The sequence below is a fragment of the Oncorhynchus gorbuscha genome, unplaced genomic scaffold (genome assembly GCF_021184085.1).
Source record: "Oncorhynchus gorbuscha isolate QuinsamMale2020 ecotype Even-year unplaced genomic scaffold, OgorEven_v1.0 Un_scaffold_797, whole genome shotgun sequence".
NCBI lineage: Eukaryota > Metazoa > Chordata > Actinopteri > Salmoniformes > Salmonidae > Oncorhynchus > Oncorhynchus gorbuscha.
The window spans coordinates 275,611-301,824 of record NW_025745814.1 but is presented as its reverse complement, the minus strand read 5'-3'; the positions used below and the strand labels follow the sequence as shown (position 1 = coordinate 301,824).

The 26,214-nt window shown below is 47.1% G+C and overlaps 1 protein-coding gene across 1 annotated transcript in view; it reads right to left on the bottom strand.

The window, feature by feature from the left end:
• The window catches only part of LOC124020275 (wnt inhibitory factor 1-like), a 50,454-nt gene that overhangs the window by 6,862 nt on the left and 17,378 nt on the right, over positions 1–26,214 (bottom strand). Inside the window, exons 3-6 of the mRNA XM_046335620.1 lie at positions 21,484–21,592; positions 20,724–20,864; positions 10,077–10,172; positions 6,767–6,862 (exon numbers count right to left, since the gene is read on the bottom strand). Of these exons, the coding sequence (XP_046191576.1) occupies positions 6,767–6,862; positions 10,077–10,172; positions 20,724–20,864; positions 21,484–21,592 (442 nt within the window). The remainder of the gene's footprint in view (positions 1–6,766; positions 6,863–10,076; positions 10,173–20,723; positions 20,865–21,483; positions 21,593–26,214) is intronic.

Here is a 26,214-nt window from a genome sequence, read left to right as displayed (position 1 = left end):
TGATAATGAAGAAGTGATGCAGTCAGTCCGGTCTGTCCTCAACTCTTAGCCAAGAGAGACTGACAGGCGTAGTGTTGATAATGAAGAAGTGATGCAGTCAGTCCAGTCTGTCCTCAACTCTTAGACAAGAGAGACTGACAGGCGTAGTGTTGATAATGAAGAAGTGATGCAGTCCAGTCTGTCCTCAACTCTTAGACAAGAGAGACTGACAGGCGTAGTGTTGATAATGAAGAAGTCTGTCTGTCCTCAACTCAACGTAGTGTTGATAATGAAGAAGTGATGCAGTCAGTCCGGGTCTGTCCTCAACTCTTAGCCAAGAGAGACTGACAGGCGTAGTGTTGATAATGAAGAAGTGATGCAGTCCGGTCTGTCCTCAACTCTTAGCCAAGAGAGACTGACAGGGTAGTGTTGATAATGAAGAAGTGATGCAGTCAGTCCGGTCTGTCCTCAACTCTTAGCCAAGAGAGACTGACAGGCGTAGTGTTGATAATGAAGAAGTGATGCAGTCAGTCCGGTCTGTCCTCAACTCTTAGCCAAGAGAGACTGACAGGCGTAGTGTTGATAATGAAGAAGTGATGCAGTCAGTCCGGTCTGTCCTCAACTCTTAGCCAAGAGAGACTGACAGGCGTAGTGTTGATAATGAAGAAGTGATGCAGTCAGTCCGGTCTGTCCTCAACTCTTAGCCAAGAGAGACTGACAGGCGTAGTGTTGATAATGAAGAAGTGATGCAGTCAGTCCGGTCTGTCCTCAACTCTTAGCCAAGAGAGACTGACAGGCGTAGTGTTGATAATGAATGAAGAAGTGATGCAGTCAGTCCGGTCTGTCCTCAACTCTTAGCCAAGAGAGACTGACAGGCGTAGTGTTGATAATGAAGAAGTGATGCAGTCAGTCCGGTCTGTCCTCAACTCTTAGCCAAGAGAGACTGACAGGCGTAGTGTTGATAATGAAGAAGTGATGCAGTCAGTCCGGTCTGTCTCAACTCTTAGCCAAGAGAGACTGACAGGCGTAGTGTTGATAATGAAGAAGTGTCCTCAACTCTTAGCCAAGAGAGACTGACAGGCGTAGTGTTGATAATGAAGAAGTGATGCAGTCAGTCCGGTCTGTCCTCAACTCTTAGCCAAGAGAGACTGACAGGCGTAGTGTTGATAATGAAGAAGTGATGCAGTCAGTCCGGTCCTCAACTCTGTCCTCAACTCTTAGCCAAGAGACTGAGGCGTAGTGTTGATAATGAAGAAGTGATGCAGTCAGTCCGGTCTGTGTGACAGGCGTAGTGTTGATAATGAAGAAGTGATGCAGAGTCCGGTCTGTCCTCAACTCTTAGCCAAGAGAGACTGACAGGTGTAGTGTTGATAATTAGCCCTCTGATTACACTGCCACTCTGTTCTGGACCAGCTGCCCTTTTTCTAGGCCCTTCTTTGCAGCACCTGACCATATGACCGGGCAATAATCAAGATGAGATAAAACTAGAGGCTGCAGGACTTGCTTTGTGGAGTGTGGTGTCAAAAAAGCTGAGCATCTCTTTATTACAGACCTTTCCCCGTCTTTACAACCATTGAATCTATATGTTTTGACCATGACAGTTTACAATCCAAGGTAACACCATGTTACCTCCGGTGGCTAGCTAGCTAGCTAAAATTGTCCCATTCCTAAATTTGCCATGGATGGAGATAGGGATTTGGACTTGTGGTGTTACTTAATTCTCCATTCTGGCAATGAGCATGGCGCTTGTAACGCCAGGGTAGTGGGTTCGATCCCCGGGACCACCCATACGTAGAATGTATGCACACATGACTGTAAGTCGCTTTGGATAAAAGCGTCTGCTAAATGGCATATATTATTATTATATATTATTATAACGGCAATTCTGATCCATGTCACACCCTGACCTTAGAGAGACTTTTTATAACTCTATTTTGCTTTGGTCGGGGTGTGATTTGGGTGGGCATTCTATGTTTTTGTATTTCTATGTTTTGGCCGGGTATGGTTCTCAATCAGGGACAGCTGTCTATTGTTTTCTCCGATTGGGAATCATACTTAGGCAGCCTTTCCCCCCTGTTGTGATTGTGGGAAGTTGTCTTTGTTAGGGGCACTATAGCCCTTGTAAGCGGCACGGTCGTGTTTGCTATTTCTTGTTTTGTTGGTGACATTTTACAAAAAAAAAAGAAAATGTACGCCCACCACGCTGCACCGCGGGTGTTCCTTGAACGACGGCCGTGACAAGCCAACCGTAAATTCATACATTGTGCCCCTGGCCTGAGAGGGTGGAAGTTCAACGTGTAGCCAGATGTAGATTGTTAATGTTAACTAGCTGGCCTGGCGCATCGTTGCCCATGAAAGGAGCATTTTATCCAGATAGCCAGGGTCAACAACAACTAAAAGCGTGTCCTGTGTGACAAGAGTCAAAGACCGTTTAGGCAACATGAAAGAGGAGGATGGCATTGCCGGCGTGTCTCTACAAGTACGGTGAGTCAACATGTTTTTTTCTACTTGCAAGTACACACACACACACACACACACACACACACACACACACACACACACACACACACACACACACACACACACACACACACACACACACACACACACACACACACACACACACACACACACACACACACACACACACACACACACACACACACACACACAGAGAAATCAGTACCATGGACAACCACGTCATATTTAGCTTACATTGATTAGACTAAATCGTTTTCTGGTATCTTTTAGTTGTCTCTGTATTAGACTAAGCAGAGGTGGTTAGATGATGTTGTAATGTTGACGTTGAAATGACGCTGTAATAGCGGAGGCAGCTCCTGTTGTCTCTGTATTAGACTAAGCAGAGGTGGTTAGATGATGTTGTAATGTTGACGTTGAAATGACGCTGTAATAGCGGAGGCAGCTCCTGTTGTCTCTGTATTAGACTAAGCAGAGGTGGTTAGATGATGTTGTAATGTTGACGTTGAAATGACGCTGTAATAGCGGAGGCAGCTCCTGTTGTCTCTGTATTAGACTAAGCAGAGGTGGTTAGATGATGTTGTAATGTTGATGTTGAAATGACGCTGTAATAGCGGAGGCAGCTCCTGTTGTCTCTGTAGATGTTAGATGATGTTGTAATGTTGACGTTGAAATGACGCTGTAATAGCGGAGGCAGCTCCTGTTGTCTCTGTATTAGACTAAGCAGAGGTGGTTAGATGATGTTGTAATGTTGACGTTGAAATGACGCTGTAATAGCGGAGGCAGCTCCTGTTGTCTCTGTATTAGACTAAGCAGAGGTGGTTAGATGATGTTGTAATGTTGATGTTGAAATGGTGCTGGAATAGCGGATACAGCTCCTGTTCTCTTTACGACTTGCGGTAAAACTCTCCATGGTTCTAAATCAATAGTTTAGTAGTCTGAAAAAATGTTCCGGAAACATCAACGCGTTTGAGCGTGTAACTGTTTGTTACACGTGTTTTGTGGACTTCATCGGACAGATGTCGCTCTCCTGTGTTGTGATGAAACAAAAGGTGTGATTGAATTTACTCTGCCACTGTGTCTTCTTGTTGTCTCGGCCTCTAAGCTTTACAGGAATATGGCTCTGAATATATACAGCAACACCTCCGCCATAGGCATTCCTGTCTCCTCTGTAGGCCCTACATCAGTGGTTCTTAACCTGGGTTCGATCGAACCCCAGGGGTTCGGTGAGTCAGTCTCAGGGGTTCGGCGGAGGTCAAGACACACAACCAGATTACAGGCACTGGTTACAGTGAGCAGCTTCCTCTTGAGTGGACAGCTTGATGAAAACCAATCTATATTCGGGACACCCAGAAAATAGACCTATCTGTTAACAGCACACACATTACCAAGCATTGCACACATATTATCCAGATAATGAATGTCAGAACATGTTGGCCTATATAGCAACACCCTAAAATAGGAGGCTTTAGATGAGGTAGTGAAACTGCAACCACAACACTTTTAACAGCATTAGACATGAGATCATCTCTAAGCTTTACAGGGATATGGCTCTGAATATATACAGCAACACCTCCGCCATAGGCATTCCTGTCTCTTCTGTAGATGTTATATCCCTGTATTGCTACTGCTGTATTATCAAAGGAATTATCTAAGTGAGTCTCAGAGATGGCCAGTATATGAATGTTATCAGATTTAGTTTTTTTCTCCAGTTATTGATCTCATAAACCTTATTTCTACGGTTAGAGTACATATGATTAATAACATAATAATAATAATAATAACAGCTCTCTCGCTCCTTCCAGTCTTTTGATTAATAACATAATAATAACAGCTCTCTCACTCCTCCCAGTCTTATGATTAATAACACATATTTTTAGACCTTTCCAGCTTGACAAGAACATTGTCTGGCTAATAGAGTCAGTCAACAGGGCACTTGTGAGTGTCAATTGGTGTATGTGATGTGGGGCTGCAGCTACTGACCCAGAAGCTAGGCTCTCTCACTCCTCCCAGTCTTTTTGGGAAGGAGGGTGGACAATGAACCTGTTGTAGTGGATGTAAACAATGTCCCCACGCTCTCTTACAGCTTTCACGGCTGGGACAAGTTATTTTCCGCCTCTTGTGTACAGTCGTCGTTAAGGAAGATGTTTTGTTAGTCTCAAGGTCTTGGCTCTGTCCAGAACAGCCATCTTGTCCTATAACCTCAGGAACTTGACCACATATCGGCCTGTGTCTGTCACCTGGGCTGGTGACAGGTTTTCCAGACCTCAATCTTCCCATGATCCATCTGCAGCTTTTAGAGTGATAATTTGTCTTCCTTTCTCCTCAGACTTGTCCCAGTGATGTGAATGTAACAGTTTAGCTTTCATCCGTCCCCTCGCCCCTACCTGGGCTCGAACCAGGGACCCTCTGCACACATCGACAACAGTCATCCACAAAGCATCGTTACCCATCGCTCCACAAAATCCACGGCCCTTGCAGTGCAAGGGGAACCACTACTTCAAGGTCTCAGAGCGAGTGACGTCACCCGATTGAAACGCTATAAACGCGCACCACCGCTAACTAGCTAGCCATTTCACATCGGTTACATGAAGACTCTGGTATGCAATCCACAACGATGTTATTTCACCTGGATTGTCCCTCTAGATATTTTCCCTCTAGATATTTTCCCTCTAGATATTTTCCATCTAGATATTCCCCAGCCATCTGTAATAATGAGAAAAGCTGATGAGAGCTGATGATATCTCACATGAACTTACAGTTTGTTGTCATCTTGCTGCAAGTCTCTTTCAGGACATCCAGTTCTCCCTGAGAGAACTGCAAACTGTTCTTAATGTCCTGGACCTCTCTGGTCAGATCACCTTAATGTCCTGGACCTCTCTGGTCAGATCACCTTAATGTCCTGGACCTCCATGGTCTGATCATCTTAATGTCCTGGACCTCTCTGGTCAGATCACCTTAATGTCCTGGACCTCTCTGGTCAGATCACCTTAATGTCCTGGACCTCTCTGGTCAGATCACCTTAATGTCCTGGACCTCCATGGTCTGATCATCTTAATGTCCTGGACCTCTCTGGTCAGTTCCCCTTAATGTCCTGGACCTCCCTGGTCAGATCACCTTAATGTCCTGGACCTCCCTGGTCAGATCATCTTAATGTCCTGGACCTCCCTGGTCAGATCATCTTAATGTCCTGGACCTCTCTGGTCAGATCACCTTAATTTTTATTTAATTTAATACATTTTAATTTGACAAAACTTTTTTTGTATTTGGACTAAGTTCTTGGAAGCTATGTTCCTGTTGTTGTAACATCTGCTTGAAGACATATTTTCAGTCGTTTAAAAGATTCTTCACCTGTGAAAGAGAGACACTACTGTCCTCAGTGGCACTCCCACCGGCTTTGTTTTGGATGCCATGGTAGCAACGTAGGCTACTGTTGGTACTCCACGCAGTTCCAGACAGGACAGGTCGCAAGGCAGATGGAAACAGCAACAAACAGCAGGGATTTAGACAGCCACAAGCCTGGGACAATACGCCGGCCCCAGCCACAAGCCTGGGACAATACGCCGGCCCCAGCCACAAGCCTGGGACAATACGCCGGCCCCAGCCACAAGCCTGGGACAATACGCCGGCCCCAGCCACAAGCCTGGGACAATATGCCGGCCCCAGCCGCAAGCCTGGGACAATACGCCGGCCCCAGCCGCAAGCCTGGGACAATACGCCGGCCCCAGCCGCAAGCCTGGGACAATACGCCGGCCCCAGCCGCAAGCCTGGGACAATACGCCGGCCCCAGCCACAAGCCTGGGACAATACGCCGGCCCCAGCCACAAGCCTGGGACAATACGCCGGCCCCAGCCACAAGCCTGGGACAATACGCCGGCCCCAGCCGCAAGCCTGGGACAATACGCCGGCCCCAGCCGCAAGCCTGGGACAATACGCCGGCCCCAGCCAAAAGCCTGGGACAATACGCCGGCCCCAGCCACAAGGGCTAACCACGTCGCGGGCTGTGTTCAAGCTTTCAGAAAACCTTGCTAGCTTGAAAGCTAGTTAGCAGCTAAGCTAGCTGCTACTCCAAGCAGCTCTATAGACTTTTGGAGGATCCCTGGACAGATAGTAGTGGTCCCAGCAACTGATGCTAACCACGTCACGGGATCCCCCTCTCAAAAGGTAGCTAGTAACCAACCTTCATCAATAGAACCCCTTTTCAGAGACTTCGAGCTCGGTCGGAGTTCGTTGGTCCCCAGTGGTGAATGAGGTGTGTTTGTCTGGAGTTATGAAATGTGTACTGTGTCCGTGTTTCAGGTGAGTGTACCTTTGTCACAGCTGTCTCCATAGTAACCAGGTGGGCAGATGCACATCCCTGGACTCATACACAGTCCACCATTCAGACACCTGGGAGAGCAGAGGGCTGGGGGGGAGCGGAGGAGGACAGGAGAGGAGAAAAATCTATGTCAGCAACCTCAAGTATTTAATTCACCTTCAGTTGCTGGTAACCCTTCACCCTTCCAACACTACATTCATTTAATTCACCTTCAACTGATGGTAACCCTTCACCCTTCCAACACTACATTCATTTAATTCACCTTCAACTGATGGTAACCCTTCACCCTTCCAACACTACATTCATTTAATTCACCTTCAACTGATGGTAACCCTTCACCCTTCCAACACTACATTCATTTAATTCACCTTCAACTGATGGTAACCCTTCACCCTTCCAACACTACATTCATTTAATTCACCTTCAACTGATGGTAACCCTTCACCCCCCCAACACTACATTCATTTAATTAACCTTCAGTTGCTGGTAACCCTTCACCCTTCCAACACTACATTAATTTAATTCACCTTCAACTGATGGTAACCCTTCACCCTTCCAACACTACATTCATTTAATTCACCTTCAACTGATGGTAACCCTTCACCCTTCCAACACTACATTCATTGCGATAATGTTTCACTTAGCGCTGCCTAAAGAGCCTTAGTACTGTTGAGTCTTTGCCAAGAGTGAATATCGTAAACACAATGTCTCAAGACCCGTCGACACCCCCTAAAATAAAACTCAGCCGTTCTCACAGATCACTTCTCTTTAAAAATCCATAGTCTACTCTTAGATGCCTCAAAGCCTCGACACGGTCCACATAACGGATGGTCCTCTACGTAGTTCTACGGACTTTTTTGCAGCTTCATTTTTTGGGGGGGGGGGGGGGGGGGTGAACCAAAAGGAGCTCCGTAGCCCTGTTTGAGTAGACGGTGAAATCCCCATGGAGAGTCCTTACTGTTCATATGATACAAAAAACCACAACATTGTTCTCCACCCCCCTCAGTCAGTCTGTAGCTGGACAGAGTCTCTCTCTAACCTCTTTTAGAGCCTTAAATAGAGGGAACAACAACATTGTTCTCCACCCCCCTCAGTCAGTCTGTAGCTGGACAGAGTCTCTCTCTAACCTCTTTTAGAGCCTTAAATAGATGGAACATCAACATTGTTCTCCACCCCCCTCAGTCAGTCTGTAGCTGGACAGAGTCTCTCTCTCTAACCTCTTTTAAAGCCTTAAATAGATGGAACATCAACATTGTTCTCCACCCCCCTCAGTCAGTCTGTAGCTGGACAGAGTCTCTCTCTCTCTAACCTCTTTTAGAGCCTTAAATAGATGGAACAACAACATTGTTCTCTCTCAGTCAGTCTGTAGCTGGACAGAGTCTCTCTCTAACCTCTTTTAGAGCCTTAAATAGAGGGAACAACAACATTGTTCTCCCCTCAGTCAGTCTGTAGCTGGACAGAGTCTCTCTCTCTAACCTCTTTTAAAGCCTTAAATAGATGGAACATCAACATTGTTCTCCACCCCCCTCAGTCAGTCTGTAGCTGGACAGAGTCTCTCTCTAACCTCTTTTAGAGCCTTAAATAGATGGAACAACAACATTGTTCTCCCTCAGTCAGTCTGTAGCTGGACAGAGTCTCTCTCTAACCTCTTTTAGAGCCTTAAATAGAGGGAACAACAACATTGTTCTCCACCCCCCTCAGTCAGTCTGTAGCTGGACAGAGTCTCTCTCTAACCTCTTTTAGAGCCTTAAATAGATGGAACAACAACATTGTTCTCTCTCAGTCAGTCTGTAGCTGGACAGAGTCTCTCTCTAACCTCTTTTAGAGCCTTAAATAGAGGGAACAACAACATTGTTCTCCCCTCAGTCAGTCTGTAGCTGGACAGAGTCTCTCTCTAACCTCTTTTAGAGCCTTAAATAGATGGAACAACAACATTGTTCTCCCTCAGTCAGTCTGTAGCTGGACAGTCTCTCTCTAACCTCTTTTAGAGCCTTAAATAGAGGGAACAACAACATTGTTCTCCACCCCCCTCAGTCAGTCTGTAGCTGGACAGAGTCTCTCTCTAACCTCTTTTAGAGCCTTAAATAGATGGAACAACATTGTTCTCCACCCCCCTCAGTCAGTCTGTAGCTGGACCGAGTCTCTCTCTAACCTCTTTTAGAGCCTTAAATAGATGGAACAACAACATTGTTCTCCCTCAGTCAGTCTGTAGCTGGACAGAGTCTCTCTCTCTCTAACCTCTTTTAGAGCCTTAAATAGATGGAACAACAACATTGTTCTCTCTCAGTCAGTCTGTAGCTGGAACGAGTCTCTCTCTAACCTCTTTTAGAGCCATAAATAGATGGAACAACATTGTTCTCCACCGCCCTCAGTCAGTCTGTAGCTGGACAGAGTCTCTCTCTAACCTCTTTTAGAGCCTTAAATAGATGGAACAACAACATTGTTCTCCCTCAGTCAGTCTGTAGCTGGACAGAGTCTCTCTCTAACCTCTTTTAGAGCCTTAAATAGATGGAACACGTGGTCGTCGCCGCCCAACCTGTCTGCCTGTCTGCCTGCCTGCCTGTCTGTCTGTCTGTCTGTCTGTCTGTCTGTCTGTCTGTCTGTCTGTCTGTCTGTCTGTCTGTCTGTCTGTCTGTCTGTCTGTCTGTCTGTCTGTCTGTCTGTCTGTCTGTCTGTCTGTCTGTCTGTCTGTCTGTCTGTCTGTCTGTCTGCCTGCCTGCCTGCCTGTCTGTCTGTCTGCTGACACTGACATGATTGTTTTTTCTGTCATGGAAAAACATTTCAAATAAATTTGCTCTCCATTTAACTAGTCTGGATGGAGCCTGTTTAACCAGTGCTTTGTAATTTCCATGCTGTTTTTAAGTTGTGGTGCCTTGAGGCAACGTTAAGCCGCAGCAAGCATAACCTTTTACAGATTCATTAATACATTTAAATGCAACGTGGTGGTTCTGTTGTTGTCTGAAAATGATAGGCCTGCCTGAGCAGGACTGGTGTCTCAAAACTGTGAAACAACACACAACCTCTTCTCTTTCTCTAGCCTTTCATTTCATAAGGTTTTATTTAGGTTTGTTTTGTTGTGGAGACATTCCAGGAAATAAAAGAAGATATTCCACCCAGCATTGTTGATGTGGGCCAAGGAGAAGGGAAAAAAACCCGCAAGAAAATCATTTTAATTTAATTCTATAGAATGAGCAACTCAAGCTATTGTGTTGACTGTGTGCTGTGTACTTACTGTATATCACTATGGTAGTGATGGAAGATAGATGGAATGGCCTGGGTGTACAGACGAGATTAAACGTACCTTTCTCACAGTGCGGCCCGTAGAAACCATCCTGACACTCACACACCTGTCTCTCGTTGCAGAACCCACCGTTACGACAACCACCTGGACATTTAGCTGTGGAGACAGAGAGAGAGAGACGGGAGTGAGAGAGAGAGAGAAAGGGGGAAGAGAGAGACAGAGAGGGGTGGGAAGAGACAGAGAGAGGCAGGGAGGAGAGAGAGAGAGAGGGGAAGAGAGAGAGAGAGAGAGAGAGAGAGAGAGAGAGAGAGAGAGAGAGAGAGAGAGAGAGAGAGAGAGAGAGAGAGAGAGAGAGAGATGGAAGAGAGAGGTGGGAAGAGAGACAATAAAGAGACAGAACACGTGAGAAGAGAAAAATAACAAAGTTGAGATGAATGAATGGCTAGTGGAGTCCTCCCTCCCTTCTTTCCTTTCTTCCTCCCTCCCTTCATTCCTTCCTTCCTTCTGTTCTTCCGTCCTCGCCCTTCCTCCTCTCTCTGACACTCTCCATAGCCTGCCATCTCAGAAGACCACTTCAAGGGAACCACATTCCACTACAGTGCAGTGAGATGCCATGGACTTCTATCCCAAAGGGCACCTATTCTCCATCCAAATGGCACCCTACATCCAAATGGCACCCTATTCATCCAAATGGCACCCTATTCATCCATCCAAATGGCACCCTATTCATCCATCCAAATGGCAACCTATTCATCCAAATGGCACCCTATTCATCCATCCAAATGGCACCCTATTCATCCAAATGGCACCCTATTCATCCATCCAAATGGCACCCTATTCATCCATCCAAATGGCACCCTATTCATCCATCCAAATGGCACCCTATTCATCCAAATGGCAACCTATTCATCCAAATGGCACCCTATTCATCCATCCAAATGGCACCCTATTCATCCATCCAAATGGCACCCTATTCATCCATCCAAATGGCACCCTATTCATCCATCCAAATGGCACCCTATTCATCCATCCAAATGGCACCCTATTCATCCATCCAAATGGCACCCTATTCATCCATCCAAATGGCACCCTATTCATCCATCCAAATGGCACCCTTATGGGCTCCGGTCAAACGTTTAGAGTTCCACAACAGGGCCTGGTGCGAAGCAGACTGAAAACCAGAGCTCTACAACAGGGCCTGGTTCAAAGCAGACTGAATACCATCTCCCTACAACAGGGCCTGGATCAAAGCAGACTGAAAACCAGCGCTCTACAACAGGGCCTGGCTCAAAGCAGACTGAAAACCAGAGCTCTACAACAGGGCCTGGTTCAAAGCAGACTGAAAACCAGAGCTCTACAACAGGGCCTGGTTCAAAGCAGACTGAAAACCAGAGCTCTACAACAGGGCCTGGTTTAAAGCAGACTGAAAACCAGAGCTCTACAACAGGGCCTGGTTCAAAGCAGACTGAATACCATCTCCCTACAACAGGGCCTGGTTCAAAGCAGACTGAAAACCAGAGCTCTACAACAGGGCCTGGTTCAAAGCAGACTGAAAACCATCTCCCTACAACAGGGCCTGGTTTAAAGCAGACTGAAAACCAGCGCTCTACAACTCAACATGAAGGAGAAGCCTTTGAGGTGGTAATGGTGGTCAACAGAGATGTCAAACTATCCTTCTTAGTCCCGGAGATCCATCGGGCGTGTGAGGAACCCTTGTTTCTGTCCTACAAAGGGCCTGGATCAAAGCACCCTATTCCCTACATAGTGCACTACTTCTGACAAGAACCCTATATAGGGAATAGGGCCTGGACACTGAATACCATCTCCTAACACTGGCACCAGACAACATGTGGCCAGAGTCACAATAAGAAAACAATCTATGTGGATCAAAAAGCTCCCTATTCCAATTTCAAAGCAGACTGAAAACCATCTCCCTACTTTTGACCAGGTCCTATAATAGGACTCTGATTAAAAGTAGTGATGGTGGTCAACAGAGATGTCAAAATAGTCCCGGGATCCATCGACGTGTGAGGAACCACTTGTTTCTGTCCATGTGACCAGAACCCTATAGGGAATAGGGAAGTACTATCTAGGAATAGGGTACCATTGGGATGTAACCAAGTCCCGTCCTATAGGGAATAGGGACAGACTAACACTGGCACCAGATGTGGCCAGAGTCACAATAAGACTCACTGAGACAACAGTTACAGAACAAAACTGGCACGACTTCTCACACTTGTCCTTTTCTTTGACAAACACAAGTGGGTGTCCGGGGAATTTGTGTTTGGTAAGACTTCGACGAAAGCTGGCACCAATATCGATTCTTGTTTTACGTTGAAGGAACACGGATGAAAAAAGTCTAAAGTAGTGCTTGTCTCATTCACTTTATACGACGAGACCCATCTGGAGAAAAAGAAAGAGACGGAGGGATGAGTTTGGTTTCAGTCAACTCAGGATTCACTCTATCACTCTATCCAACACAAGGGACAAAGGCAGGGACGAGTCTGGTTTCAGTTAACTCAGGATTCACTCTATCCAACACCAGGAACAGAGGAAGGGACTCTATTCTATTTCCTATATAGGGCACTACTGTTGACCAGGGACCATAGGGCACTACTGTTGACCAGGGACCATAGTGCACTGCTGTTGACCAGGGACCATAGGGCACTGCTGTTGACCAGGGACCATAGGGCACTACTGTTGACCAGGGACCATAGGGCACTACTGTTGACCAGGGACCATAGGGCACTACTGTTGACCAGGGACCATAGTGCACTACTGTTGACCAGGGACCATAGGGCACTGCTGTTGACCAGGGACCATAGGGCACTACTGTTGACCAGGGACCATAGGGCACTGCTGTTGACCAGGGACCATAGGGCACTGCTGTTGACCAGGGACCAATAGGGCAGGGACCATAGGACACTACTGTTGACCAGGGACCATAGTGCACTGCTGTTGACCAGGGACCATAGTGCACTGCTGTTGACCAAGGACCATAGGGCACTGCTGTTGACCAGGGACTATAGGGCACTACTGTTGACCAGGGACCATAGGGCACTACTGTTGACCAGGGACCATAGGGCACTACTGTTGACCAGGGACCATAGGGCACTACTGTTGACCAGGGACCATAGGGCACTGCTGTTGACCAGGGACCATAGGGCACTACTGTTGACCAGGGACCATAGGGCACTACTGTTGACCAGGGACCATAGGGCACTACTGTTGACCAGGGACCATAGGGCACTACTGTTGACCAGGGACCATAGGGCACTACTGTTGACCAGGGACCATAGGGCACTACTGTTGACCAGGGACCATAGGGCACTACTGTTGACCAGGGACCATAGGGCACTGCTGTTGACCAGGGACCATAGGGCACTACTGTTGACCAGGGACCATAGGGCACTGCTGTTGACCAGGGACCATAGGGCACTGCTGTTGACCAGGGACCAATAGGGCAGGGACCATAGGACACTACTGTTGACCAGGGACCATAGGGCACTGCTGTTGACCAGGGACCATAGGGCACTACTGTTGACCAGGGACCATAGGGCACTACTGTTGACCAGGGACCATAGGGCACTGCTGTTGACCAGGGACCATAGGGCACTACTGTTGACCAGGGACCATAGGGCACTACTGTTGACCAGGGACCATAGGGCACTACTGTTGACCAGGGACCATAGGGCACTGCTGTTGACCAGGGACCAATAGGGCACTGCTGTTGACCAGGGACCAATAGGGCACTGCTGTTGTCCATATACAGTAGAGAGGCTCTATACAGTAGAGAGGTTATATACAGTAGAGGGGCTATATACAGTAGAGGTTATATACAGTAGAGAGGTTATATACAGTAGAGAGGCTATATACAGTAGAGGGGCTATATACAGTAGAGGGGCTATATACAGTAGAGGTTATATACAGTAGAGAGGTTATATACAGTAGAGGGGCTATATACAGTAGAGGGGCTATATACAGTAGAGAGGCTATATACAGTAGAGGGGCTATATACAGTAGAGGTTATATACAGTAGAGGTTATATACAGTAGAGAGGTTATATACAGTAGAGGGGCTATATACAGTAGAGGGGCTATATACAGTAGAGGTTATATACAGTAGAGAGGTTATATACAGTAGAGGGGCTATATACAGTAGAGGGGCTATATACAGTAGAGAGGCTATATACAGTAGAGGGGCTATATACAGTAGAGGGGCTATATACAATAGAGGGGCTATATACAGTAGAGAGGTTATATACAGTAGAGGGGCTATATACAGTAGAGGGGCTATATACAGTAGAGGCTATATACAGTAGAGAGGCTATATACAGTAGAGGGGCTATATACAGTAGAGGTTATATACAGTAGAGAGGTTATATACAGTAGAGGGGCTATATACAGTAGAGGGGCTATATACAGTAGAGAGGTTATATACAGTAGAGGGGCTATATACAGTAGAGAGGTTATATACAGTAGAGGGGCTCTATACAGTAGAGGTTATATACAGTAGATAGGCTCTATACAGTAGGGAGGCTCTATACAGTAGAGAGGCTATATACAGTAGAGAGGCTCTATACAGTAGAGAGGCTTTATACAGTAGAGAGGCTATATACAGTAGAGAGGCTATATACAGTAGAGAGGCTATATACAGTAGAGAGGCTATATACAGTAGAGAGGCTTTATACAGTAGAGAGGCTTTATACAGTAGAGAGGCTATATACAGTAGAGAGGCTATATACAGTAGAGAGGCTCTATACAGTAGAGAGGCTTTATACAGTAGAGAGGCTATATACAGTAGAGAGGCTATATACAGTAGAGAGGCTATATACAGTAGAGAGGCTCTATACAGTAGAGAGGCTTTATACAGTAGAGAGGCTATATACAGTAGAGAGGCTTTATACAGTATAGAGGCTTTATACAGTAGAGAGGCTCTATACAGTAGAGAGGCTTTATACAGTAGAGAGGCTCTATACAGTAGAGAGGCTTTATACAGTAGAGAGGCTTTATACAGTAGAGAGGCTCTATATAGTAGAGAGGCTTTATACAGTAGAGAGGCTCTATACAGTAGAGAGGCTATATACAGTAGAGAGGCTCTATACAGTAGAGAGGCTATAGCCACTAGGTTACCCTGCCGCCCCGGTCCCTATGTAGGGAATATGGAGCCATTTGGGACACAAGAAACTACGCCTTAGCTGTTATAAAAACCTTTTGTACTAATTTTGATTTAAACAGCTAGATGTATATTTGTTCCTACTTTGACACCATATCCCACATTGGGAAATAGGACAGGACATGGAACATTAGCGCTGCTTCCTGTCACAGATAGGAAGTGCCCTAAGCTAGTATAAATCCCTGCTTCAGCCGGACCTGGAGCTGAGGTCCACACCTGGTCTTTGACAGGGCTTGTCCGGTGAAATGGAATCAAGACAACAGTAACTAAACTGGAAACCACAAACCCTGTCTATATAGAACCCCAACCCTGTCTATATAGAACCACAACCCTGTACCCCAACCCTGTCTATATAGAACCCCAACCCTGTCTATATAGAACCACAAACCCTGTCTATATAGAACCACAAACCCTGTCTATTTAGAACCCCAACCCTGTCTATATAGAACCCCAACCCTGTCTATATAGAACCACAACCCTGTCTATATAGAACCACAACCCTGTACCACAAACCCTGTCTATATAGTACCCCATCCCTGTCTATATAGAACCACAACCCTGTACCACAAACCCTGTCTATATAGAACCCCAACCCTGTCTATATAGAACCCCAACACTGTCTATATAGAACCCCAACCCTGTCTATATAGAACCACAACCCTGTCTATATAGTACCCCAACCCTGTCTATATAGTACCCCAACACTGTCTATATAGAACTCCAACCCTGTACCCCATCCCTGTCTATATATAACCCCAACACTGTCTATATAGAACCCCAACCCTGTCTATATAGTACCCCAACCCTGTCTATATAGTACCCCAACCCTGTCTATATAGTATCCCAACCCTGTCTATATAGTACCCCAACCCTGTTTATATAGTCCCTGTCTATATAGAACCCCAACCCTGTCTATATAGAACCCCAACCCTGTCTATATAGAACCCCAACCCTGTCTATATAGAACCCCAACCCTGTCTATATAGAACCCCAACCCTGTCTATATAGAACCCCAACCCTGTCTATATAGAACCCCAACCCTGTCTATATAGTACCCCAACCCTGTCTATATAGTACCCCAACCCTGTCTATATAGAACCCCAACCCTGTCTATATAGTACCCCAACCTTGTCTATATAGTCCCTGTCTATATAGAACCCCAACCCTGTCTATATAGAACCCCAACCCTGTCTATATAGAACCCCAACCCTGTACCCAAACCCTGCTGTGTGTGTGTTAGAACCCCAACCCTGTGTGTGTGGAGGGGTGCTGGTGTGTGTGGAGGGGTACTGCTGTGTATGTGGAGGGTACTGCTGTGTGTGTGTGTGGAGGGGTACTGTCAACCCTGTGTGTGTGTGTGGAGGGGTACCCTGTGTGTGTGTGGAGGGGTACCCTGTGTATGTGTGTGTGTGTGTACCCAAACCCTGTGTGTGTGTTGAGGGGTGTGTGTGTGTGGTGGTGTGTGTGTGTGTGTGTGGAGGGGTACTGCTGTGTGTGTGTGGAGGGGTACTGCTGTGTGTGTGTGTGCTGTGTGTCTGCTGTGTGTGTGTGTGGTGGGTACTGCTGTGTGTGTGTGTGTGTGTGTGTGTGTGTGTGTGTGTGGTGTACTGCTGTGTGTGTGTGGTGGGGTACTGTGTGTGTGTGTGTGGGGGTACTGTGTGTGTGTGTGGTGGTACTGGTGTGTGTGTGTGTGTGTGTGTGTGTGTGTGTGTGTGTGTGTGTGTGTGTGTGTGTGTGTGTGTGTGTGTGTGGTGGGGTACTGTGTGTGTGTGTGTGTGTGTGTGGAGGGGTACTGTGTGTGTGTGTGTGTGTGTGTGGGTGTGTGTGTGTGTGTGTGGTGTGTGTGTGTGTGTGTGTGTGTGTGTGTGTGTGTGTGTGTGTGTGTGTGTGTGTGTGTGTGGAGGGTACTGGTGTGTGTGTGTGGAGGGGTACTGTGTGTGTGTGTGGAGGGGTACTGGTGTGTGTGTGTGGAGGGGTACTGTGTGTGTGTGTGGAGGGTACTGCTGTGTGTGGAGGGGTACTGTGTGTGTGTGTGTGGAGGGGTGTGTGTGTGTGTGTGTGTGTGTGTGTGTGTGTGTGTGTGTGGTGGGGTACTGCTGTGTGTGTGTGTACTGCTGTGTGTGTGTGTGGAGGGGTACTGCTGTGTGTGTGTGTGGAGGGGTACTGCTGTGTGTGTGTGTGTGTGTGTGTGTGTGTGTGTGTGTGTGTGTGTGTGTGTGTGGTGTGTGTGTGTGTGTGTGTACTGTGTGTGTGTGTGGAGGGGTACTGGTGTGTGTGTGTGTGTGTGTGTGTGTGTGTGTGTGTGTGTGTGTGTGTGTGTGTGTGTGTGTGTGTGTGTGTGTGTGTGTGTGTGTGTGTGTGTGTGTGTGGTGGGGTACTGGTGTGTGTGTGTGGAGGGGTACTGGTGTGTGTGTGTGGAGGGGTACTGGTGTGTGTGTGTGGAGGGTACTGCTGTGTGTGTGTGTGGAGGGTACTGGTGTGTGTGTGTGGAGGGTACTGGTGTGTGTGTGTGGAGGGGTACTGGTGTGTGTGTCTCCTGTTCCAGCCTCAATCTGCAGCTGGCAGAGTTCCCATGACATCATGCCCCAGCTATGGCCTTTGTCCTGGATGCTGATTGGCAGGTAACTTCACTCCCCTCTCTCCTCCCCTGGTCACAAAGCCTCCCCAACACCCCCCTAAATCAGGGCATCTCAACCACTTCTGTTGTAATAATATAAAGTTAGCAGTAGCAGAGGCAGAACTAAATCAGACAGGGTAATGTTATAATATCCAGTTAGCAGAGGTAGAACTAAATCAGACAGGGTAATGTTATAATATCCAGTTAGCAGAGGCAGAGCTAAATCAGACAGGGTAATGTTATAATATCCAGTTAGCAGAGGCAGAGCTAAATCAGACAGGGTAATGTATACTATCCAGTCAGCAGAGGTAGAACTAAATCAGACAGGGTAATGTATACTATCCAGTCAGCAGAGGTAGAACTAAATCAGACAGGGTAATGTATACTATCCAGTCAGCAGAGGTAGAACTAAATCTGACAGGGTAATGTATACTATCCAGTCAACAGAGGTAGAACTAAATCAGATAGGGTAATGTTATAATATCCAGTTAGCAGAGGCAGAGCTAAATCAGACCGGGTAATGTTATAATATCCAGTCAGCAGTAGCAGAGGTAGAACTAAATCAGACAGGGTAATGTTATAATATCCAGTTAGCAGAGGCAGAGCTAAATCAGACCGGGTAATGTTATAATATCCAGTCAGCAGTAGCAGAGGTAGAACTAAATCAGACAGGGTAATGTTATAATATCCAGTTAGCAGAGGCAGAGCTAAATCAGACAGGGTAATGTTATAATATCCAGTTAGCAGAGGCAGAGCTAAATCAGACCGGGTAATGTTATAATATCCAGTCAGCAGTAGCAGAGGTAGAACTAAATCAGACAGGGTAATGTTATAATATCCAGTTAGCAGCAGCAGAGGTAGAACTAAATCAGACAGGGTAATGTTATAATATCCAGTTAGCAGAGGCAGAGCTAAATCAGATAGGGTAATGTTATAATATCCAGTTAGCAGCAGCAGAGGCAGAAGTAAATCAGACAGGGTAATGTTATAATATCCAGTTAGCAGAGGCAGAGCTAAATCAGATAGGGTAATGTTATAATATCCAGTTAGCAGAGGCAGAGCTAAATCAGATAGGGTAATGTTATAATATCCAGTTAGCAGAGGTAGAACTAAATCAGACAGGGTAATGTTATAATATCCAGTTAGCAGCAGCAGAGGTAGAACTAAATCAGACAGGGTAATGTTATAATATCCAGTCAGCAGTAGCAGAGGTAGAACTAAATCAGACAGGGTAATGTTATAATATCCAGTTAGCAGCAGCAGAGGTAGAACTAAATCAGACAGGGTAATGTTATAATATCCAGTCAGCAGTAGCAGAGGCAGAACTAAATCAGACAGGGTAATGTATACTATCCAGTCAGCAGAGGTAGAACTAAATCAGACCGGGTAATGTTATAATATCCAGTTAGCAGAGGCAGAGCTAAATCAGACAGGGTAATGTTATAATATCCAGTCAGCAGAGGTAGAACTAAATCAGACAGGGTAATGTTATAATATCCAGTTAGCAGAGGCAGAGCTAAATCAGACAGGGTAATGTTATAATATCCAGTCAGCAGTAGCTGACTGATGCTGAGAGCTAGCCAATCATCTCTGGTGATGCTGAGAGCTAGCCAATCATCTCTGGTGATGCTGAGAGCTAGCCAATCATCTCTGGTGATGCTGAGAGCTAGCCAATCATCTCTGGTGATGCTGAGAGCTAGCCAATCATCTCTGGTGATGCTGAGAGCTAGCCAATCATCTATGGCAAAATTGAGAGCTAGCCAATCATCATTGGTGATATTGAGAGCCAATACTCCACTCCACTCCTCTCCTCTCCTCTCCTCTGATCTCCTCTCCTCTCCTCTCCTCTCCTCTCCTCTCCTCTCCTCTCCTCTCCTCTCCTCTCCTCTCCTCTCCTCTCCTCTCCTCTCCTCTCCTCTCCTCTCCTCTCCTCTCCTCTCCTCTCCTTTGATCTCCTCTCCTCTCCTCTCCTCTCCTCTCCTCTCCTCTCCTCTCCTCTCCTCTCCTCTCCTCTCCTCTCCTCTCCTCTCCTCTCCTCTCCTCTCCTCTCCTCTGATCTCCTCTCCTCTCCTCTCCTCTCCTCTCCTCTCCTCTCCTCTCCTCTCCTCTCCTCTCCTCTCTCTCCTCTCCTCTCCTCTCCTTTCCTTTGATCTCCTCTCCTCTCCTCTGATCTCTCTCTCCTCTCCTCTCCTCTCCTCTCCTCTCCTCTCAAAACTCTCCTCTCCTCTCCTCTCCTCTCCTCTCCTCTCCTCTCTCTCCTCTGATCTCCTCTGATCTCCTCTGATCTCCCTCTCCTCTCATCTCCTCTGACCTCTCCTCTCCTCTCCTCTCCTCTCCTCTCCTCTCCTCTCCCCTCACCTCTCCTCTCCTCTCCTCTCCTCTCCTCTCCTCTCCTCTCCTTTGATCTCCTCTCCTCTCCTCTCCTCTCCTCTCTCTCCTCTCCTCTCCTCTCCTCTCCTCTCCTCTCCTCTCCTCTCCTCTCCTCTCCTCTCCTCTCCTCTGATCTCCTCTGATATCCTCTGATCTGATTTCCTCTCCTCTCCTCTCCTCTCCTCTCCTCTCCTCTCCTCTCCTCTCCTCTCCTCTCCTCTCCTTTGATCTCCTCTCCTCTCCTCTCCTCTCCTCTCCTCTCCTCTCCTCTCCTCTCCTCTCCTCTCCTCTCCTCTCCTCTCCTCTCCTCTCCTCTCCTCTCCTCTCCTTTGATCTCCTCTCCTCTCCTCTCCTCTCATCTCCTCTCCTCTCCTCTCCTTTCCTCTCCTCTGACTGATTTCCTCTCCTGACTGATTTCTCCTCTCCTCTCCTCTCCTCTCCTCTCCTCTCCTCTCCTCTCCTCTCCTCTCCTCTTCTAGTAGACCATTCAAAACAGGGGTAACATGTTAAATGTGTAAATGAAACTCTGGGAGCTGCGTCCTCACCTCTCTGGCAGGTCTTGAAGAAGATGGCGTTGTGAGGTGTCCTCAGGATGATGTTCCCACCGGCGTCCATGACCAGTATGGTGACCTCGAACGCCGCTACGCCATCCTGGTCTCCTAAACACGGGAAGCCCACCTGCACCACTTAAAACACAAGAGAAACATCATGTTACAACGCAGTAATCAGTATGCAAGCTATTATGACTGATTTCAAGCTATTATGATTGATTTCAAGCTATATGACTGATTTCAAGCTATTATGACTGATTTCAAGCTATTATGACTGATTTCAAGCTATTATGACTGATTTCAAGCTATTATGACTGATTTCAAGCTATATGACTGATTTCAAGCTTTTGTGACTGATTTTAAGCTACTATGACTGATTCCAAGATATTATGACTGATTTCAAGCTATTATGACTAATTTCAAGCTATTATGACTGATTTCAAGCTATTATGACTGATTTCAAGCTATTATGACTGATTTCAAGCTATTATGACTAATTTCAAGCTATTGTGACTGATTTCATGACTGATTCCAAGCTATTGTGACTGATTTCAAGCTATTATGACTGATTTCAAGCTATTATGACTGATTTCATGACTGATTTCAAGCTGTGTGGTCTAGCGGTTAGCGCTGGGCTGGGCTGCTGACTCAAACTCCTCCACTCTTTCCTGCTTGCTGTTCTTCAGTCTTATGTGTTCAATAGACAACAACACTGAGAAGAGGGGTAGCACGGATTCACCAGCTCCTGTCTCACCTGAGGGCTTACGTGGTACAGAGCCCAGGAGAGGAACGTTGACCGTGGGGTTGTCCATGATATCCACATCCATGGAACGCAGTGTCTGGAACTCATAGAAGTACTCTGCCTGCAACACACATGAATGGAGAACAGCTGATGTCTCAGAGAGGTACTGGGCCTGCAACACACATGAATAGAGAACAGCTGATGTCTCAGAGAGGTACTGGGCCTGCAACACACATGAATAGAGAACAGCTGATGTCTCAGAGAGGTACTGGGCCTGCAACACACATGAACGGAGAACAGCTGATGTCTCAGAGAGGTACTGGGCCTGCAACACACATGAATGGAGAACAGCGGATGTCTCAGAGAGGTACTGGGCCTGCAACACACATGAATAGAGAACAGCGGATGTCTCAGAGAGGTACTGGGCCTGCAACACACATGAATGGAGAACAGCTGATGTCTCAGAGAGGTACTGGGCCTGCAACACACATGAATGGAGAACAGCTGATGTCTCAGAGAGGTACTGGGCCTGCAACACACATGAATAGAGAACAGCTGATGACCCCGGATGTGTCCGTGCTAGTGTACTTGCATGCATATACATGTTTGTTTGTCGCACAGTGAGCTTGTGTTAGTACACTGTAGCCCTCTCTAAATAATGTCTGTGTGTTGACCCTCCTCTCCCAAAAACACGTGGCACATCTGGTCTCCCTCTCTAAATGACATGTGGTCTCTCTCTCTAAATGACATCTGGTCTCTCTCTCTAAATGACATGTGGTCTCTCTCTCTAAATGACATGTGGTCTCTCTCTCTAAATGACATGTGGTCTCTCTCTCTAAATGACATGTGGTCTCCCTCTCTAAATGACATGTGGTCTCTCTCTCTAAATGACATGTGGTCTCTCTCTCTCTAAATGACATGTGGTCTCCCTCTCTAAATGACATGTGGTCTCCCTCTCTAAATGACATGTGGTCTCTCTCTCTAAATGACATGTGGTCTCTCTCTCTCTAAATGACATGTGGTCTCCCTCTCTAAATGACATGTGGTCTCTCTCTCTAAATGACATGTGGTCTCTCTCTCTAAATGACATCTGGTCTCTCTCTCTAAATGACATGTGGTCTCTCTCTCTAAATGACATCTGGTCTCTCTCTCTAAATGACATGTGGTCTGACATGTGGTCTCTCTCTCTCTAAATGACATGTGGTCCCTCTCTCTAAATGACATGTGGTCTCTCTCTCTTATTATTTAAATGACATGTGGTCTCTCTGTAAATGACATGTGGTCTCTGTAAATGACATGTGGTCTCTCTCTCTAAATGACATGTGGTCTCTCTCTCTCTAAATGACATGTGGTCTATCTTTCTCTCTAAATGACATGTGGTCTCTCTCTCTTATTATTTAAATGACATGTGGTCTCTCTGTAAATGACATGTGGTCTCTGTAAATGACATGTGGTCTCTCTCTCTAAATGACATGTGGTCTCTCTCTCTAAATGACATGTGGTCTCTCTCTCTCTAAATTACATGTGGTCTCTCTTTCTCTCTAAATGACATGTGGTCTCTCTCTCTCTCTCTAAATGACATGTGGTCTCTCTCTCTAAATGACATGTGGTCTCTCTCTCTAAATGACATGTGGTCTCTCTCTCTCTCTAAATGACATGTGGTCTCTCTCTCTAAATGACATGTGGTCTCTCTCTCTAAATGACATGTTGTCTCTCTTTCTCTCTTGTCAAGTGATTGGGGGAGGCATGACAGAACACACACAGGGATGGGGGGGGAAGAGAGATCCCAGAACAGAGAGATGAAAGAGGGAGAGAGGAAAGGGGAGACTGCGATGTTCCCTCTATGCAGTGAATGCTTCCCAGTGTCAAAGCGTTTGATGAAGGGAAAGGTACACAAGGCGGGCAGAGGAAGAGGAGGCTAATCCTGCAGCTGAATGGTAATAACCAACACAGATAACTCTCCACCATGCAGCCTTTCATGCCCCAGGCTTTTGTTCCTAAGCTTCGCCGGCTGCCTTTGAAGTACAGGGGGTAACAGAACCCAGGAAAGAGAAGGGCCCTCTTTCTGTATCTCGCTCTCCTTCCCTCTCGCTCTCCTTCCCTCTCACTCTCATTCCCTCTCGCTCTCATTCCCTCTCGCTCTCCTCTCTCTCTCTTTCTATCCATCTCTCTCCTTCCCTCTCGCTCTCATTCCCCCTCTCTCTCTATCCCTCTCTCTCTCTCCTTCCCTCTCTCTCTCTCCCTCTCTCTCCTTCCCTCTCTCTCTCTCTCTCTCTCTATATCCTTCTCTCTCCTTCCCTCTCTCTCTCTCTCTCTCTCTCTCTCTCTCTCTCTCTCTCTCTCTCTCTCTCTCTCTCTCTCTCTCTCTCTCTCTATCCTTCTCTCTCCTTCCCTCTCTCTCTCTCTCTCTCTCTCTCTCTCTCTCTCTCTCTCTCTCTCTCTCTCTCTCTCTTTCTATCCCTCTCTCTCATCCCTCTCTCTCCCCTTCCCTATCTCTCTCTCCTTCCCTCTCTCTCTCTCTCTATATCCTTCTCTCTCCTTCCCTCTCTCTCTCTCTCTCTCTCTCTCTCTCTCTCTCTCTCTCTCTCTCTCTCTCTCTCTATCCTTCTCTCTCCTTCCCTCTCTCTCTCTATCTCCTTCCCTATCTCTCTCTCTCTCTCTCTCTCTCCTTCCCTATCTCTCTCTCTCTCTCATTTACCGACTCAACATACCATTACCGGATTACGATCTCTGTATGTTTTGTGTGTGAGTTTTTGTGTGTGGACGTGTTTAACTATTCTTGTGGGGACCAGAAGTCCCTACATGGTGTGTGTGTGTGTGTGTGTGTGTGTGTGTGTGTGTGTGTGTGTGTGTGTGTGTGTGTGTGTGTGTGTGTGTGTGTGTGTGTGTGTGTGTGTGTGTGTGTGTGTGTGTGTGTGTGTGTGTGTGTGTGTGTGTGTGTGTGTGTGTGTGTAAAGCTCTGGTCCGTTTCGCTCTCTGTAATTTGCTGTCACCAGAGATGATCTCATCAGGAAGAGAAATTGGTCATTACTTTGACTAAAATACATTTACAGTTTATTATGGATGTCAACACACTTGTTGCAGTCTCCCACAATAGGTGTTTATGTATGTGGATTCCTTGTTTTTACTGATAAGAGAATTCTCCCATCCATGAACACCCCTCCTCACAAACCACTAGCTCAATCTGAAGAAGAAGAAGACAGAGAAGACAATGAAGGAAAGAATTGAGAAGAAACAATAAGAATCTACAAGAATAAGGGGGAGAAGAGGGTGAGGAGGAGAAGAAGAGGGTGAGGAGGAGAAGAGGAGGCTGAAGAGGAGAAGAGGGTGAGGAGGAGAAGAGGGTAAAGAGGAGGAGAAGAGGGTAAAGAGGAGGATAAGAGGGTGAAGAGGAGAAGAGGGTGAGGAGGAGAAGAGGGTGAGGAGGAGAAGAGGAGGCTGAAGAGGAGAAGAGGGTGAGGAGGAGAAGAGGGTAAAGAGGAGGAGAAGAGGGTAAAGAGGAGGAGAAGAGGGTGAAGAGGAGAAGAGGGTGAGGAGGAGAAGAGGGTGAGGAGGAGAAGAGGGTGAGGAGGAGAAGAGGAGGCTGAAGAGGAGAAGAGGGTAAAGAGGAGGAGAAGAGGGTAAAGAGGAGGAGAAGAGGGTAAAGAGGAGGAGAAGAGGGTGAAGAGGAGAAGAGGGTGAGGAGGAGAAGAGGGTGAGGAGGAGAAGAGGGTGAGGAGGAGAAGAGGAGGCTGAAGAGGAGAAGAGGGTGAGGAGGAGGAGAAGAGGGTGAGGAGGAGAAGAGGGTGAGGAGGAGAAGAAGAGGGTGAGGAGGAGGAGAAGAGGGTGAGGAGGAGAAGAGGAGGCTGAAGAGGAGAAGAGGGTGAGGAGGAGAAGAGGGTAAAGAGGAGGAGAAGAGGGTAAAGAGGAGGAGAAGAGGGTGAAGAGGAGAAGCGGGTGAGGAGGAGAAGAGGAGGCTGAAGAGGAGAAGAGGGTGAGGAGGAGAAGAGGGTAAAGAGGAGGAGAAGAGGAGGGTGAGGAGGAGAAGAGGAGGCTGAAGAGGAGAAGAGGGTGAGGAGGAGAAGAGGGTAAAGAGGAGGAGAAGAGGGTAAAGAGGAGGAGAAGAGGGTGAAGAGGAGAAGAGGGTGAGGAGGAGAAGAGGGTGAGGAGGAGAAGAGGGTGAGGAGGAGAAGAGGAGGTTGAAGAGGAGAAGAGGGTGAGGAGGAGAAGAGGGTAAAGAGGAGGAGAAGAGGGTAAAGAGGAGGAGAAGAGGGTGAAGAGGAGAAGAGGGTGAGGAGGAGAAGAGGGTGAGGAGGAGAAGAAGAGGGTGAGGAGGAGAAGAGGAGGCTGAAGAGGAGAAGAGGGTGAGGAGGAGAAGAGGGTAAAGAGGAGGAGAAGAGGGTAAAGAGGAGGAGAAGGGGTGAAGAGGAGAAGAGGGTGAGGAGGAGAAGAGGGTGAGGAGGAGAAGAGGGTGAGGAGGAGAAGAGGAGGCTGAAGAGGAGAAGAGGGTGAGGAGGAGAAGAGGGTAAAGAGGAGGAGAAGAGGGTAAAGAGGAGGAGAAGAGGGTGAAGAGGAGAAGAGGGTGAGGAGGAGAAGAGGGTGAGGAGGAGAAGAGGGTGAGGAGGAGAAGAGGAGGCTGAAGAGGAGAAGAGGGTGAGGAGGAGGAGAAGAGGGTGAGGAGGAGAAGAGGGTGAGGAGGAGAAGAAGAGGGTGAGGAGGAGGAGAAGAGGGTGAGGAGGAGAAGAGGAGGCTGAAGAGGAGAAG